This window comes from Coregonus clupeaformis, chromosome 12, assembly GCF_020615455.1.
Source record: "Coregonus clupeaformis isolate EN_2021a chromosome 12, ASM2061545v1, whole genome shotgun sequence".
Taxonomy (NCBI): domain Eukaryota; kingdom Metazoa; phylum Chordata; class Actinopteri; order Salmoniformes; family Salmonidae; genus Coregonus; species Coregonus clupeaformis.
In genome coordinates this window covers 53,633,830-53,650,871 of record NC_059203.1, presented here as the reverse complement: position 1 = coordinate 53,650,871, position 17,042 = coordinate 53,633,830, and the positions used below count along the sequence as shown (strand labels likewise).

Genomic DNA, 17,042 nt, shown 5'->3' with positions numbered 1-17,042 from the left:
ATACATTTGTAATTTAACGGCGGGTATAGCACATTTTTCCTATTTGTCTGCTTCTTTAGTCCAGGGTGCATTGCATGGTACTATTGCCAGAGATATTATAGAAAGGCGATAGGGAGCAAATGAATGAAGGAACGTATAACGCCCCACCCACGCAGACTGTGACCAATCGCATTCACGTTGTCATGCTGCATCACACGGTTGCTAAGCTAATCGTCACGCAATCGCTCTCAAAGTCAGTGTACATGTCGAGAAACATGCCTATTTTCCTCGAAAGTACATAATGTCACGATTCCAAAACGATATGGTATTACAGATAGCAAGGTAATAATCTCACACCTCCGAAAATATTTGTAATGTTGTACTTCTTGTTGACGAATTTATGCTAATGTTGGGTTTTTGAGCTTGCGCCCAATAGACTCATATTCACTCCTTGAAGGAGAGTGCACCTTGTCCCAGAATCGCCCAGAATGCACCGCGCGGCCCATTGACATAGCATGGGCAACGTTTCCCATCTCCTCAAATGTATCTGCCATTGCGAATGTCAGACTACACTCTGAGGCACATCGATATGCAGGTTGAACATGGTGAGATTGTAGACTCCTAAATTGATAGTGCAGTTTGTTCAGGCGATTTTACAGCTAACTTGCTACTTTACATACTGATATTGTATTTGGGGTTATTGTGTGTAGCTACGTTTGCTAGCTATCTAGCTAGCCAGCCCATAGAGTGCATTGCATTGTGGAATTTGTAGTAGACTTGAGCTGCAACAGATTTCCACAACGATTTTCCATGTTGGTACCAACCTTAACGCCAAAATGAAACATTTGTTCACTGTAAATTAAAGGAATGAGTGGTTTTGGGTGGATCTTTCCTCTAAGGCTGGCCTCCCTGACCTACTCAAGATCATGTGTTACACGTATATTGTACACTACAGTGAAATGGCCAATCGTGCTTTATACAATAATCTATTAATACCACATGGGAATACTTTGGCCACTTATGGTAAGATGCGTGGAAATGATGATTGACATAATGGCAGTCAGCACTGTCATGTTTCTCAAGTTGCAGGCAACGTTTCCTGGAAAAAGTATTGCATCCCTGTTGAAAAATGTATCCATACATTTATGTTCGATTCGTTGAAATACAGTATGGGCATATCACCTCCTGGTGGACCATCGACATATTGACAGTCCAGAAATACACTGAGTTTACAAAACATTAGGAACACCATCCTAATATTGAGTTATACCCCCTTTTGCCCTGAGAAAAGCCTCAATTCATCGGGGCGTGGACTCTACAAGGTGTCGAAAGCATTCCAGAGATGCTGGCCCATGTTGACTCCAATGCTTCCCACAGTTGTGTCAAGTTGGCTGGAAGTCCTTTGGGTGGTGGACCATTCTTGATACACACAGGAAACTGTTGAGCATGAAAAATCCAGCAGCATTGCAGTTGACACACTCAAACCAGTGTGCCTGGCACCTACTATCATACCCCATTCAAAGGCACTTAAATCTTTTGTCTTGCTCATTCACCCTCTGAATGGCACACATACCCAATACATGTCTCAATGCTTAAAAATCCTTCTTTAATCTGTCTCCTCCCCTTCACCTAAACTGACTGAAGTGGATTTAACAAGTGACATCAATAAGGGATCATAGCTTTTTTCTGGATTCATCTGGTCAGTCTAAATCATGGAAAGAGCAGATGTTCCTAATGTTTTGTACACTCAGTGTATGTGGATATGGAAGTCAATATTGCTGGAGGAGAACATACATCTAGAAGCATATCTCAATTGGTAGCCCATCCAAGCCAACAACTACAACTTTTTTGTTTTTGTTGCTATTCTTAAAAAGTAACAGGTAACTATGTTCCCACTGAGAAACTAAAGAGTAATTGGTTGAGAGTAAATATTTCATCATTGAAATGGGACAACAGTAAGAAACAAAACAACATTTATTTCAGAGGAATAGTTGGCAAAAAGAAACAATTACATTATTCACGTCACACAAACACCATTGAGCTTCAATATTGTTTGCAAAAAAACAAAACATTAACCTACAAAAGGGGGAAAAGACATCTGCAAGATCCTCAAATCCTAGAAAACGTCTGTTGGCTGGAGATGGATGGACTTTGTCCTGTTGGGTTGAGTTAGGCGGCTACACTCTGTAGCAGGGTGATGTTATCTCCTTTCAGCATGATCCTCCCTGAGAGAGAAGGATGGAGAGAGGGAGAGATGTAGGGAGGAATTGAGGTGGGAATAGATGGCGAGAGAGAACTGTGATACGCCAACAGTAAGTGACACTTCAGCCAGCAGTCATGATGACCAGACTGGTTGATAGGACACACTTGCTCAGACTGCCAACAAAGAAACGTTGTCAATGATCACACAACTTATGAGAAACAGAAGTAACTACAGAGAAAGATGTTAAGAGTAAAAAATGTTTTATTTTTCTTTATTTAAATCCTTACTCAACTAGTGGCTTTTGTAAATCTGATAAGGTCCTATAAAGACAAGCTTATCTATCTGGTATTTTTATTTTATTTAACTAGGCAAGTCAGTTAAGAACAAATTCTTATTTACAATGACAGCCTACCAAAAGGCCTCCTGCTGGGATGGGGGCTGGGATTTTTAAAAATGGTATGGAGTGTCAACAACAGCATGTTATTTCTCCAAGGTGCAGGACAGGGCTGCTTACCATGAGTTGGTCACAGACTAGTCTCAAGGGCCATCCTTCCAAATCTTATTTTGTTGACTTCAATATTGAACATCATTATTGGATTATGCGTTTGAATGGGAGCGCTGTCTGTTAAACACTTGCATTTGATTGGCTCTGGGAAATGACGTAGATATTGCATTTCCTTTCAGGAGAGGCATTTGCTTGTTTTGTCCACTTTTCTCAAGGCGGGTCAGCCAACGTTTTAGTAGCCTATCTTTTTTCAAGTTGGAAAAATGTCCAGGGTCCGGTTTCCCAGAAGCATCTTGAATTTCCAAAACTATCTTTATAAAAGTTGCATTTGAAAAATCTCGTTATCTAATGCCTAAGATATAAATACAGTAGGCTATAGGCCCATTTAAATCATATTGAAATACATTTCATGTTCAATAAATGTAGTTCTATTTTTCTACTTGTAGGCTACTGTCTGTAATTTGTCTCAATATATTTCATGATGTGTAGCCTAATGTGCGCAATCATGTGCCAAATCGGAAATGTAGCACATTTTTATTGGGTTAGCATTAGAATAAGCCACCTCTATTTGCAGCCGTAGGTGGTAATACCTCTCTAGGAGCTGATCTGTCGTCAGTATTTTGAAATAATTATAATGTTACGGTAAGATTTGAATTGAGAAAGCTGATCCGAGTGCAGCACTGCCTTTCTTTCGATCCTATAAGTATTGACACGCTCCAACAAAGCACTTAGCAACTGTTCTCCTGTGGTGTTTTGGGAAGCGCATGTTACATATTTGGCCTTTGTAGGAAAGATAATATTATAAATAATAAGCCATTTAGCAGACGCTTTTATCCAAAGCGACGTCATGTGCGCATACATTTTTACGTATGGGTGGTCCCGGGGATCAAACCCACTACCCTGGCGTTACAAGCGCCATGCTCTACCAATTGAGCTACAGAGGACCACAAGATGGATTGTTAAAACACTCATGTTTTTCAGTTTCAAGTTGTAATGTCACATGCACAAGTACAGTGAAATGCTTTTCTTGCAAGCTCTAAACCCAACAATGCAGTAATCATTAACAATGTAATATTAAAAATAACAAGGTAGAACAAAAACGCATGAGAAATAAAGATACGCCTAAGTTCTAGCGGGAAACGACCTCTGTTTGGAGACTGCCCCTTTAAGAACGAGAATAGATGTTGTACCCTATGTTGTGATTCTCACCAAATAGGTTCTCTTCTCACACTACTCAAACCCCACAATCAATAAACAGCTTTTGAAGCTCTCTTAGCCTATAGATCACATATTGCAAACAAATAACCTGAACTAAAAACTCCACACATTTTGGAATTTCTGTGAGTTCTTGACCATAGCTAATCTATATCCAAAAACAGCACACATTTATTTCCGTGAACATGCACATCATCATTTTCTCTTTTGTGGCACTAATGTGAGGGTTTATGGCAGAAGAAACTGTGTTGCAGTAGTCAAGTGGGAATAAGGACAAGCAAACTAGGGACCTTTGCATTCACATTGTCCTAAAAAAGGGAACCGGACAGCGAACCAAACACAGACCACCTCTCCAGATGGTCTCAGTTCGGTTCACTTCAGGGGCTCTTTTGAGGGGGTCTGAGCTCCTTTGGTGTTTACACGAAATTAGGCAAACCGCACTGAGTAAATTTGTAAATACCAGCATACGACTGGGAAAAATCCACTTGAACGCCCCTCCAATAGGTAATAATTAGTGGGAAACCCGTCTATCATCACTGAGCTCCGACTTCTCCCACATGCTGAACTCTGAAAGCTGCGTTTGCCTTGCAGCATTGCATTGCAGAGGCAGTGCGTTCTGTGTGGTGCATACGTTGGATTTATTTTTTTACATTTACATTTTTAGTCATTTAGCAGACGCTCTTATCCAGAGCGACTTACAGGAGCAATTAGGGTTAAGTGCCTTGCTCAAGGGCACATCGACAGATTTTTCACCTAGTCGGCTCGGGGATTAGAACCAGCGACCTTTCGGTTACTGGCACAACGCTCTTAACCACTAAGCTACCTGCCGCCACGATTTATCAAACGTATTCGTCAAACTGTATGCGTAGATGGCTTGACAGAAATGGCAGCAGAAAGTGAATATTAAACTTTTGTTGCACACATATCCAGATGATGCTGCATACCATTTTGCATAATGACGCTGTAGGTATGATCGAAGTACAAGGCTATAATTTGTTTTCAAAACACACACAACTTGTTCCCAGTTTACAAGTAGTATTTTCCAAGTTTCCCCACTTGTTATGAATGTAGTATCCCACACACAGAGACACACACTGACTTACCTAAGGGCTTCCTGTTCTTGGTCTTCATGTGAACCTCCTCAGCATCATCCAGTACCAGGTTCATGTATTCATCAAAGCCCTGAGAGAGAGAGAGAGGGTTGTTGGTTTCAACTACACATCTAGATAGGATCTTGATAGGAGTCAGCAGCCCTGGTGTAGTTTCAGGGGCTTTGGCTTAAGAGAAGAGGAGGAATACTGGAGGATGATGACTTACGATGATGCACCCCTCTATCCGCATGTTCACCTGTTCATACAGCCACACCTGGATACGAGAGCGCTGCAGGGAGAAGAGGGAGAGAGGCTGTGATTACATTTGAGGAGAGATTGCTAGCTAGGTAATGTATTATGAAAGCATAAAGTCTACCACATTCGCAACTCGCAAGAACCACGACCATTAGATCATGTGACAAATGCAGAAAACAATATGAAAGGATGGAATACTTACGTTCTGTAGATACCTGAAAATAAGGTTCTGGTGGACACATGGTCAAGGAAATGTTTCAAACCGTTAGCAAACTTGCTGATTTGACTGCACATGTTTTCTGGCCTTAGCAGCCTTCGTCAATTAGCTACTGTTAGCTAGCCAGTAAGCTAGCTACATAGAGCACGCATCATGGGCTACATACTGTATTTCAGTTCCTGGACAAGTTAACCGCTTTCGGAAATGTGCAATTAACGTTAATCAAACCAACGTTAAGCTGCAGAAAAGTAATAGTAGGTAGCTAACTGCTTATTGTAGCTACCTACTACACTGAATGAAACGCAGCCCAGGGCAAAATAGCAGGCTAATGCTAGCTAACTAAAACACAATATTGTACTAAGTATTTCATCAAGAAAGGATACAATTGGCTGCACCATAACCTTCTGGACCTTCTGCCCTTGTCCTCTGTACGCCATCCTCCTTGTGGGTTTACGCTTTGTTGTCCTAAAACAAATGTTTCGTCACAACTTTTCCCTCACATGAAGACAAGGAAATCGAAATATTCACGTTGTGGTTCTTCAATGGCGCGCTTCCGACCTTCCGCGTGCGCAAGCAAAGAGTTGACTCTCCTCAAATTTTCAGCGCCCCTATAGGCGGGAGGTAGTTACCACATAACTGTGTTGAAGGGGAACGCTACACTTACAATTGTTCATTAGGGAATGTATTGCCATTTGTGAGGGAGGCTGAATAGATTTTACATGGACTCTCATATCCTCAAGAGGTTCTACAGCTGGACCATCGAGAGTATCTCGACTGGCTACATCACCGTCTGGTACGGCAACTGCACCGCCCTGGACCATCGAGAGTATCTCGACTGGCTACATCACCGCCCTCGACTGCAAAGCTCTACAGAGGGTTGTGCGAACTGCCCAGTACATCACTGGGGCGAGCTCCCTGCCATCCAGGAACTCTATATCAGGCGGTGTCAGAGGAAGGCCCGGAAAATTGCCAGATTTCAGCCACCCAAGCCATGGACTGTTCACCTGCTACCGTCTGGCAAGCGGTACCGGAGCATCAGGTTCCAACTGGCTCCGAGACAGCTTCTATCCCCAAGCCATACGACTACTGAATAGTTAATCAAATGGCTACCCGGACTATCTGCACAAACACTATTTTGAACTGACTCTTTGCAAACTCACAGGACTATCCACACACTCACCCACACTGACACTCGGGATTAAAACCGAATTGTGATAAATGCACCATATTACATATTGGATCGCAAAGAAATTCAACTTTTACATTACCGTTTAGTTTACCAATAAAATGGTCCGACGGTGAAGTCGACATACTCATAATTCATATCCCGAAAGAAAGAAATGATCGCACTACAATACATTTTTTTTTAAAGTTAGCCAAATTAGATAAAATGTTGCTACCATGGAAAGGACAACACCTGTCTATTTGTGGAAAAATCACCCTGATTAATTATATAGTCATATCCCAGTTTACCTATTTACTTATGGCCCTGCCTACACCTAACGACTTGTTTATTTATTTATTATATGAGCACAAAATATTCCACTATTTGGAATGGCAAACCAAAAAAAATTAAACGGGCCTATTTATGTAATTAGCATGAATTCGGGGGGCAGAAATTATTAAATATTAAAGCATTGGACCTCTCACTACGATTGACCTACGATTACGGTAATCCTACCAACGGGACATTAAAAACTGTAATATCTTATGTTTCACGAGTCGTGGCTGAACGACGACATGGACAACATACAGCTGACAGGATATAGGCTACATCCGCAGGATAGAACGGCTGACTCCGGTAAGACAAGGGGTGGCGGTCTGTGTATATTTGTAAACAACAGCTGGTGCACAAAATCAAATACTAAGGAAGGCTCTAGGTTTTGCTCGCCTGAGGTAGAGTATTTTATGATAAGCTTTAGACCACACTATTTACCAAGAGAGTTTTGATCTATATTTTTCATAGCTGTCTGTTTACCACCACAATGCTGGCATTAAGATTGCACTCAATGAGCTGTATTAGGCCATAAGTAAACAGGAAAACGCTCATCCAGAGGCAGCGCTCCCAGTGGCCGGGGACTTTAATGCAGGGAAACTTAAATCCGTTCTACCTAATTTCTACCAGCATGTTAAATGTGCAACCAGAGGAAAAAAAACTCTATAGACTGTGATGAGGTGTGAATGAAGGAGTCAGGCGCAGGTGGTAAAACACAGAAGTCCAGAGTTTATTCCGTTTACATAAATAAAACGCACCCAGCGTCAATTCGAAACTATCACTAGGGAAATATTCCACCTTGGCAATAACAAATGGAAGGGTAGCTCAACCGAGCTACTCGCTCTCACAATGAAACAATCACTCACAAAGACAAGGGTAACAGAGGGAACACTTATACACATACTAATTAGGGGAATGAGAACCGGGTGTGTGTGATTGACAAGACAAGACATGACAAGTGGAGTGATGAGAATGGGATCAGCAGTAGCTAGTAAGCCGGTGACGACGAACGCCGAAACCTGCCCGAACAAGGAGGAGAGGCAGCCTCGGCGGAAGTCATGACATAGACCACCTTTACTCCACACACAGAGACGCATACAAAGCTCTCCCTCGCCCTCCATTTGGCAAATCTGACCATAACTCTATCCTCCAGATTCCAGCTTATAAGCAAAAACTAAAGCAGGAAGCACCAGTAAAAAAGTGCTCAGATGACGCAGATGCTAAGCTACAGGACTGTTTTGCTAGCACAGACTGGAACATGTTCCGGGATTCTTCAGATAGCATTGAGGAGTATACCACATCAGTCACTGGCTTCATCAATAAGTGCATCGATGACGTCGTCCCCACGGTGACCGTACGTACATACCCCAACCAGAAGCCATGGATTACAGGCAACATCCGCACTGCGCTAAAGGGTAGAGCTGCCACCTTCAAGGAGCGGGACTCTAACTCGGACGCTTATAAGAAATCCCGCTATGCCCTCCGACGAACCATCAAACAGGCAAAGGGTCAATACAGGACAAAGATTGAATCGTACTACACCAGCTCTGATGCTCGTTGGATGTGGCAGGGCTTGAAAACTATTACAGACTACAAAGGGAAGCACAGCCACAAGCTGCCCAGTGACACAAGCCTACCAGACGAGCTAAACCACTTCTATGCTCGCTTTGAGGCAAGCAACACTGAAGCATGCATGAGAGCACCAGCTGTTCCGGATGACTATGTGATCACGCTCTCCGTAGCCGATGTGAGTAAGACTTTTAAGCAGGTCAACATTCACAAGGCCGCAGGGCCAGACGGATTACCAGGATGTGTACTCCGAGCATGTGCTGACCAACTGGCAAGTGTCTTCACTGACATTTTCAATATGTCCCTGAGTCTGTAATACCAACATGTTTCAAGCAGACCACCATAGTCCCCGTGCCCAAGGACACTAAGATAACCTGCCTAAATGACTACCGACCCGTAGCACTGACGTCTGTAGCCATGAAGTGCTTTGAAAGGCTGGTCATGGCTCAAATCAACACCATTATCCCAGAAACCCTTGTCCCTCCTGTACTCCCTGTTCACCCATGACTACATGGCCAGGCACGACTCCAACACCATCATTAAGTTTGCCGACGACACAACAGTGGTAGGCCTGATCACCGACAACGAGGAGACAGCTTATAGGGAGGAGGTTAGAGACCTGGCCGTGTGGTCCCAGGATAACAACCTCTCCCTCAACGTGACCAAGATAAAGGAGATGATTGTGGACTACAAGGAAAAAATGACGACTGAGCACGCCCCCATTCTCATCGACAGGGCTGTAGTGGAACAGGTTGAGAGCTTCAAGTTCCTTGGTGTCCACATCCCCAACGAACTATCATGGTCCAAACACACCAAGACAGTCGTGAAGAGGGTCCTCAGATCCTCAGAAAGTTCTACAGCTACACCATCGAGAGCATCCTGACTGGTTGCCTGGTATGGCAACTGCTCGGCCTCCGACCACAAGGCACTACAGAGGGTAGTGCGTACGGCCCAGTACATCACTGGGGCCAAGCTTCCTGCCATCCAGGACCTCTATACCAGGCGGTGTCAGAGGAAGGCCCTCAAAATTGTCAAAGACTCCAGCCACCCTAGTCATAGACTGTTCTCTCTGCTACCGCACGGCAAGCGGTACCGGAGCGCCAAGTCAAGGTCCAAAAGGCTTCTCAACAGCTTCTACCCCCAAGCCATAAGACTCCTGAACAGCTAATCATGGCTACCCGGACTATTTGCACTGCCCCCCCACCCCATCTTTTTACGCTGATGCTACTCTGTTAATTATTTATGTATAGTCACTTTAACTCTACCCACATGTACATATTACCTCAACTACCTCAACTAGCCGGTGCCCCCGCACATTGACTCTGCACCGGTACCCCCCTGTATATAGCCTCCCTACTGTTATTTTCTTTTACTCCTGCTCTTTTTTAAAATATATTTTTAAAAATTATATTTTAATTTGATGCATTGTTGGTTAAGGGCTGTAAGTAAGCATTTCACGGTAATGTCTACACCTGTTGTATTTGGCGCATGTGGCAAATAACATTTGATTTGATTAGATTTTGATTTGATTTGAAATCCGAACTGGTTTTCTACCAGATTAGTAAGAATGGTTCACCTCGTGTTCAAGAAGGGCCTTTTTCCCCTTCATTCAGATTACAACCACTCACTTTCAGTTATTTGGAAATGAAATAATCTATTATGGTTAAACTCAAATATAGTACTTCTTTTTTTTGTAACATTATTTTTGATTTTAAAAAAACCCGGTATAATCTTTGTAAATGATATCATAAATAGGACATCTGGAGTTATGTCACACATAACAAAAATATATGGAAATGTCTGCTCTATCCAACATTACAAACAACTGATTGCAGCATTACTGCAAAAATGGAGGAGGCAAGTGGAAAGGGGAGAAGGTAAGGAACCCTGCATTAAAGACCAATTGGTTAAAGAAAACTGTGATAAATAAAAAAGTATACCAGTTTAATTTAAGGACCAAAAAATTGACAGCTGCACCATACAGGTTGCAAAATAGTTGGGAGGATATTTTCAATGTACCGATTCCATGGCACATGGTTTATGAACTGATATACAAAACTACCGCCGGATTCAAAACTTAGAGTTTTTCCATTTAAATTATTATACAAAATTCTTGCAACCAATATAATGGTATATATACAGTGCATTCGGAAAGTATTCAGACCCCTTCACTTTTTTCAAATTTTGTTACATTACAGCCTTATTCTAAAAATGTATGTATATTTTTTTATCCCTCATCTACACATACAATACCCCATAATGACAAAGCAAAAACAGGTTTTTAGAAATGTTTGCAAATGTATAAAAATATTTAAAAAACGGAAATATCACATTTACATACAGTGGGGAGAACAAGTATTTGATACACTGCCGATTTTGCAGGTTTTACTACTTACAAAGCATGTAGAGGTCTGTAATTTTTATCATATGTACACTTCAACTGTGAGAGACGGAATCTAAAACAAAAATCCAGAAAATCACATTGTATGATTTTTAAGTAATTAATTTGCATTTTATTGCATGACATAAGTATTTGATCACCTACCAACCAGTAAGAATTCCGTTAGTTTAAAAAAAAGATGCCCTCCTGTTCTCCACTCATTACCTGTATTAACTGCACCTGTTTGAACTCGTTACCTGTATAAAAGACACCTGTCCACACACTCAATCAAACAGACTCCAACCTCTCCACAATGGCCAAGACCAGAGAGCTGTGTAAGGACATCAGGGATAAAATTGTAGACCTGCACAAGGCTGGGATGGGCTACAGGACAATAGGCAAGCAGCTTGGTGAGAAGGCAACAACTGTTGGCGCAATTATTAGAAAATGGAAGAAGTTCAAGATGACGGTCAATCATCCTCGGTCTGGGGCTCCATGCAAGATCTCACCTCGTGGGGCATCAGTGATCATGAGGAAGGTGAGGGATCAGCCCAGAACTACACGGCAGGACCTGGTCAATGACCTGAAGAGAGCTGGGACCACAGTCTCAAAGAAAACCATTAGTAACACACTACGCCGTCATGGATTAAAATCCTGCAGCGCACGCAAGGTCCCCCTGCTCAAGCCAGCGCATGTCCAGGCCCGTCTGAAGTTTGCCAATGACCATCTGGATGATCCAGAGGAGGAATGGGAGAAGAGCATGGGAAAATAGAGCTTTTTGGTCTAAACTCCACTCGCCGTGTTTGGAGGAAGAAGAAGGATAAGTACAACCCCAAGAACACCATCCCAACCGTGAAGCATGGAGGTGGAAACATCATTCTTTGGGGATGCTTTTCTGCAAAGGGGACAGGACGACTGCACCGTATTGAGGGGAGGATGGATGGGGCCATGTATCGCGAGATCTTGGCCAACAACCTCCTTCCCTCAGTAAGAGCATTGAAGATGGGTCGTGGCTGGGTCTTCCAGCATGACAACGACCCGAAACACACAGCCAGGGCAACTAAGGAGTGGCTCTGTAAGAAGCATCTCAAGGTCCTGGAGTGGCCTAGCCAGTCTCCAGACCTAAACCCAATAGAAAATCTTTGGAGGGAGCTGAAAGTCCGTATTGCCCAGCGACAGCCCCGAAACCTGAAGGATCTGGAGAAGGTCTGTATGGAGGAGTGGGCCAAAATCCCTGGTCAAGACCTACAGGAAACGTATGATCTCTGTAATTGCAAACAAAGGTTTCTGTACCAAATATTAAGTTCTGCTATTCTGATGTATCAAATACTTATGTCATGCAATAAAATGCAAATTAATTACTTAAAAATCATACAATGTGATTTTCTGGATTTTTGTTTTAGATTCCGTCTCTCACCGTTGAAGTGTACCTATGATACAAATTACAGACCTCTACATGCTTTGTAAGTAGGAAAACCTGCAAAATCGGCAGTGTATCAAATACTTGTTCTCCCCACTGTAGGTATTCAGACCCTTTACTCAGTACTTTGTTGAAGCACCTTTGGCAGAGATTACAGCCACAAGTCTTCTTGTGTATGACACTACAAGCTTGGCACACCTGTATTTGGGGAGTTTCTCCGATTTTTTTCTGCAGATCCTCTCAAGCTCTGTCAGGTTGGATGGGGAGCGTCGCTGCACAGCTATTTTCAGGTGTCTCAAGAGATGTTCGATCAGGTTCAAGTCCGGGCTCTGGCTGAGCCACTCAAGGACATTCAGAGACTTGTCCCGAAGCCACTCCTGCGTTGTCTTGGCTGTGTGTTTAGGGTCGTTGTCCTGTTGGAAGGTGAACCTTCGCCCCAGTCTGAGGTCCTGAGCGCTCTGGAGCACGTTTTCATCAAGGATCTCTCTGTACTTTGCTCCGTTCATCTTTCTCTCGTTCCCGACTAGTCTCTCAGTCCCTGCCACTGAAAAACTTCCCCACATCATGATGCTGCCACCACCATGCTTCACCGTAGGGAGGGTGCCAGGTTTCCTCCAGACGTGACGCTTGGCATTCAGGCCAGAGTTCAATCTTGGTTTCATCAGACCAGAGAATCTTGTTTCTCATGGTCTGAGAGACTTTAGGTGCCTTTTGGCAAACTCCTAGCGGGCTGTCTTGTGCCTTTTACTGAGGAGTGGCTTCCGTCTGGCCACTCTACCATAAAGGCCTGGTTGGTGGAGTGCTGCAGAGATGGTTGTCCTTCTCGAAGGTTCTCCCATCTCCACAGAGGAACTCTGGAGCTCTGTCAGAGTGACCATTGGGTTCTTGGTCGTTGTCCTGTTGGAAGGTGAACCTTCGCCCCAGTCTGAGGTCCTGAGCGCTCTGGAGCACGTTTTCATCAAGGATCTCAATCTTGGTTTCATCAGACCAGAGAATCTTGTTTCTCATGGTCTGAGAGACTTTAGGTGCCTTTTGGCAAACTCCTGACCAAGGCCCTTCTCCCCCAATTGCTCAGTTTGGCTGGGCAGCCAGCTCTAGGAAGAGTCTTGTGGGTTCCAATCTTGGGGACCTTCAATGCTGCAGAAATGTTTTGGTACCCTTCCCCAGAATTGTGTCTCGACACAATCCTGTCTCGGAGCTCTACGGACAATTCCTTCGACTTCATGGCTTGGTTTTTGCTCTGATATGCACTGTTAACTGTGAGACCTTATATAGACAGGTGTGTGCCTTTCCAAATCATGTCCAATCAATTGAATTTATCACAGGTGGATTCCAATCAAGTTGTAGAAACATCTCAAAGAAGATCAATGGAAACCTGGTGCACCTGAACTCAATTTCGAGTCTCATAGCAAAGGGTCTGGTATTTCAGTTCTTTTATATTTATAAAAAAATTATAAAAACCTGTTTTCGCTTTGTCATTATAGGGTATTATGTGTAGATTGATGAGGAAAAACATTTATTTAATCCATTTTAGAATAAGGCTGTAACGTAACAAAATGTGGAAAAAGTCAAGGGGTCTGAATACTTTCCGAATGCACTGTATGGGGGATACAACCATCCCAGTTCTGCAGATTTTGCTGCGAAGAGACAGAATCATTAGATCACTTGTTTTGGTACTGCCCATATGTAGGTTGTTTTTGGTCACAGGTTCAGGAATGGCCAAAAAATTGCAACATTTACTTGGAGCTAGCTCTACAAATAGATTTGAAAAGTCATAGTCATGTCGATCAATAATATAATAATACTCTTAACAAACATTTTATCTTTCATTTACAATCTGTAGAAACTATGAGAATAGAAAGGTTCAGAACTTTGGTGAAACATCACAGCACAGTGGAAAAATATATGGCAGCTAGAACTCAAAACTGGATGGTCTTCAGAGATCGATTGGAGGGGTTGAGGGTAGCTGAAGGCTGGGACTACAAACAAAAGAGAACTAATGTAAAATATACTGTCCGTAAAATGTATATAGTATTTATAAGCTGGAAGTAGAAGCCTAAGTATTGTTGTCCATTAGTTTATTCCAATTAGGGGAGGGGTGGTAGGGTTAGGGGAAAATAATAAAGAAGGAAAATATATTTAAAAATATATATATATATTTAAAATAATGTATATATTTACAGAAACCATATATGGGGGATTGAAAATGATGCAGACAATTACATTGATAGAAGCCACAATCTATCTGCAATATTAAAGCTTATCTACTACTTTTTACAGACTCATCTATACGCTGCTGCTACTTATTTTAAAACATATATATTATCTATCCTGATGCCTAATCACTTTACCCCTGCCTTCATGTACATACCCATCTCAATTACCTTGTACCCCTGAACATTGATACTGGTACTCCCTGTATTATAGCTTCATTCTTGCGTGTTTTAATTTTCTTATTTTAACTCTGCATCGCTGGGGAAGGCTTGTACACTGAGTATAAAAAACACTAAGAACACCTGCTCTTTCCATGACTTAGACTGACCAGGTGAATCCAGGTGAAAGCTATGATCCCTTATTGATGTCACTTGTTAAATCCACTTCAATCAGTGTAGATGAAGGGGAGGAGACAGGTAATTTTTTGTATCTTTAAGCCTTGAGACAATTGAGACATGGATTGTGTGTGCCATTCAGAGGGTAAATGGGCAAGGCAAAATATTTAAGTACCTTTGAGTGTGTCAAGAACTGCAACGCTGCTGGGTTTTTCACGCTCAACAGTTTCCTGTGTGTATCAAGAATGGTCCCCCACCCAGGACATCCAGCCAACCTGACATAACTGTGGGAAGCATTGGAGTGAAATTGGGCCAGCATCCCTATTGAACACTTTCGAAACCATGTAAAGTCCATGCCCCGACGAATTGAGGCTGTTCTGAGGGCAAAAGGGGAGGATGCAACTCAATATTAAGTTTAGTTTATTTGCACCAAAGAAAACAAGTGATAGACAACAATACAGATAAAAACAAATACAATAAAAATGGTGTGCAGCTGTGGTTGGAAGCCCGAGGGCTTACAATGGGGGAAAAAAGTATTTAGTCAGCCACCAATTGTGCAAGTTCTCCCACTTAAAAAGATGAGAGAGGCCTGTAATTTTCATCATAGGTACACGTCAACTATGACAGACAAAATGAGGAAAATAAATCCAGAAATTCACATTGTAGGATTTTTTATGAATTTATTTGCAAATTATGGTGGAAAATAAGTATTTGGTCAATAACAAAAGTTTCTCAATACTTTGTTATATACCCTTTGTTGGCAATGACACAGGTCAAACGTTTTCTGTAAGTCTTCACAAGGTTTTCACACACTGTTGCTGGTATTTTGGCCCATTCCTCCATGCAGATCTCCTCTAGAGCAGTGATGTTTTGGGGCTGTCGCTGGGCAACACGGACTTTCAACTCCCTCCAAAAACTTTCTATGGGGTTGAGATCTGTAGACTGGCTAGGCCACTCCAGGACCTTGAAATGCTTCTTACGAAGCCACTCCTTCGTTGCCCGGGCGGTGTGTTTGGGATCATTGTCATGCTGAAAGACCCAGCCACGTTTCATCTTCAATGCCCTTGCTGATGGAAGGAGGTTTTCACTCAAAATCTCACGATACATGGCCCCATTCATTCTTTCCTTTACACGGATCAGTCGTCCTGGTCCCTTTGCAGAAAAACAGCCCCAAAGCATGATGTTTCCACCCCCCATGCTTCACAGTAGGTATGGTGTTCTTTGGATGCAACTCAGCATTCTTTGTCCTCCAAACACGACGAGTTGAGTTTTTACCAAAAAGTTATATTTTGGTTTCATCTGACCATATGACATTCTCCCAATCCTCTTCTGGATCATCCAAATGCACTCTATCAAACTTCAGATGGGCCTGGACATGTACTGGCTTAAGCAGGGGGACACGTCTGGCACTGCAGGATTTGAGTCCCTGGCGGCGTAGTGTATTACTGATGGTAGGCTTTGTTACTTTGGTCCCAGCTCTCTGCAGGTCATTCACTAGGTCCCCCCGTGTGGTTCTGGGATTTTTGCTCACCGTTCTTGTGATCATTTTGACCCCACGGGGTGAGATCTTGCGTGGAGCCCTAGATCGAGGGAGATTATCAGTGGTCTTGTATGTCTTCCATTTCCTAATAATTGCTCCCACAGTTGATTTCTTCAAACCAAGCTGCTTACCTATTGCAGATTCAGTCTTGCCAGCCTGGTGCAGGTCTACAATTTTGTTTCTGGTGTCCTTTGACAGCTCTTTGGTCTTGGCCATAGTGGAGTTTGGAGTGTGACTGTTTGAGGTTGTGGACAGGTGTCTTTTATACTGATAACAAGTTCAAACAGGTGCCATTAATACAGGTAACGAGTGGAGGACAGAGGAGCCTCTTAAAGAAGAAGTTACAGGTCTGTGAGAGCCAGAAATCTTGCTTGTTTGTAGGTGACCAAATACTTATTTTCCACCATAATTTGCAAATAAATTCATTAAAAATCCTACAATGTGATTTTCTGGATTTTTTAAACTAAATTTGTCTGTCATAGTTGACGTGTACCTATGATGAAAATTACAGGCCTCTCTCATCTTTTTAAGTGGGAGAACTTGCACAATTGGTGGCTGACTAAATACTTTTTTTCCCCACTGTATATGAAAACCACACCACAAAAATAAAGTGGGCCAAAATTC

General features: G+C 42.6%; 1 protein-coding gene across 1 annotated transcript; it reads right to left on the bottom strand.

The window, feature by feature from the left end:
- Nucleotides 1–1,935: 1,935 nt before the first annotated feature.
- On the bottom strand, nucleotides 1,936–6,028 carry LOC121577682 (small nuclear ribonucleoprotein E). Its single transcript, XM_041891460.2, has 5 exons — nucleotides 5,849–6,028; nucleotides 5,451–5,477; nucleotides 5,220–5,282; nucleotides 5,006–5,084; nucleotides 1,936–2,204 (listed from the first exon to the last, which is right to left on the bottom strand). Exons 1-5 carry the CDS (start codon nucleotides 5,900–5,902, stop codon nucleotides 2,149–2,151), a joined length of 279 nt encoding a protein of 92 aa, XP_041747394.1. The 5' UTR covers nucleotides 5,903–6,028; the 3' UTR covers nucleotides 1,936–2,148.
- Nucleotides 6,029–17,042: the final 11,014 nt, after the last annotated feature.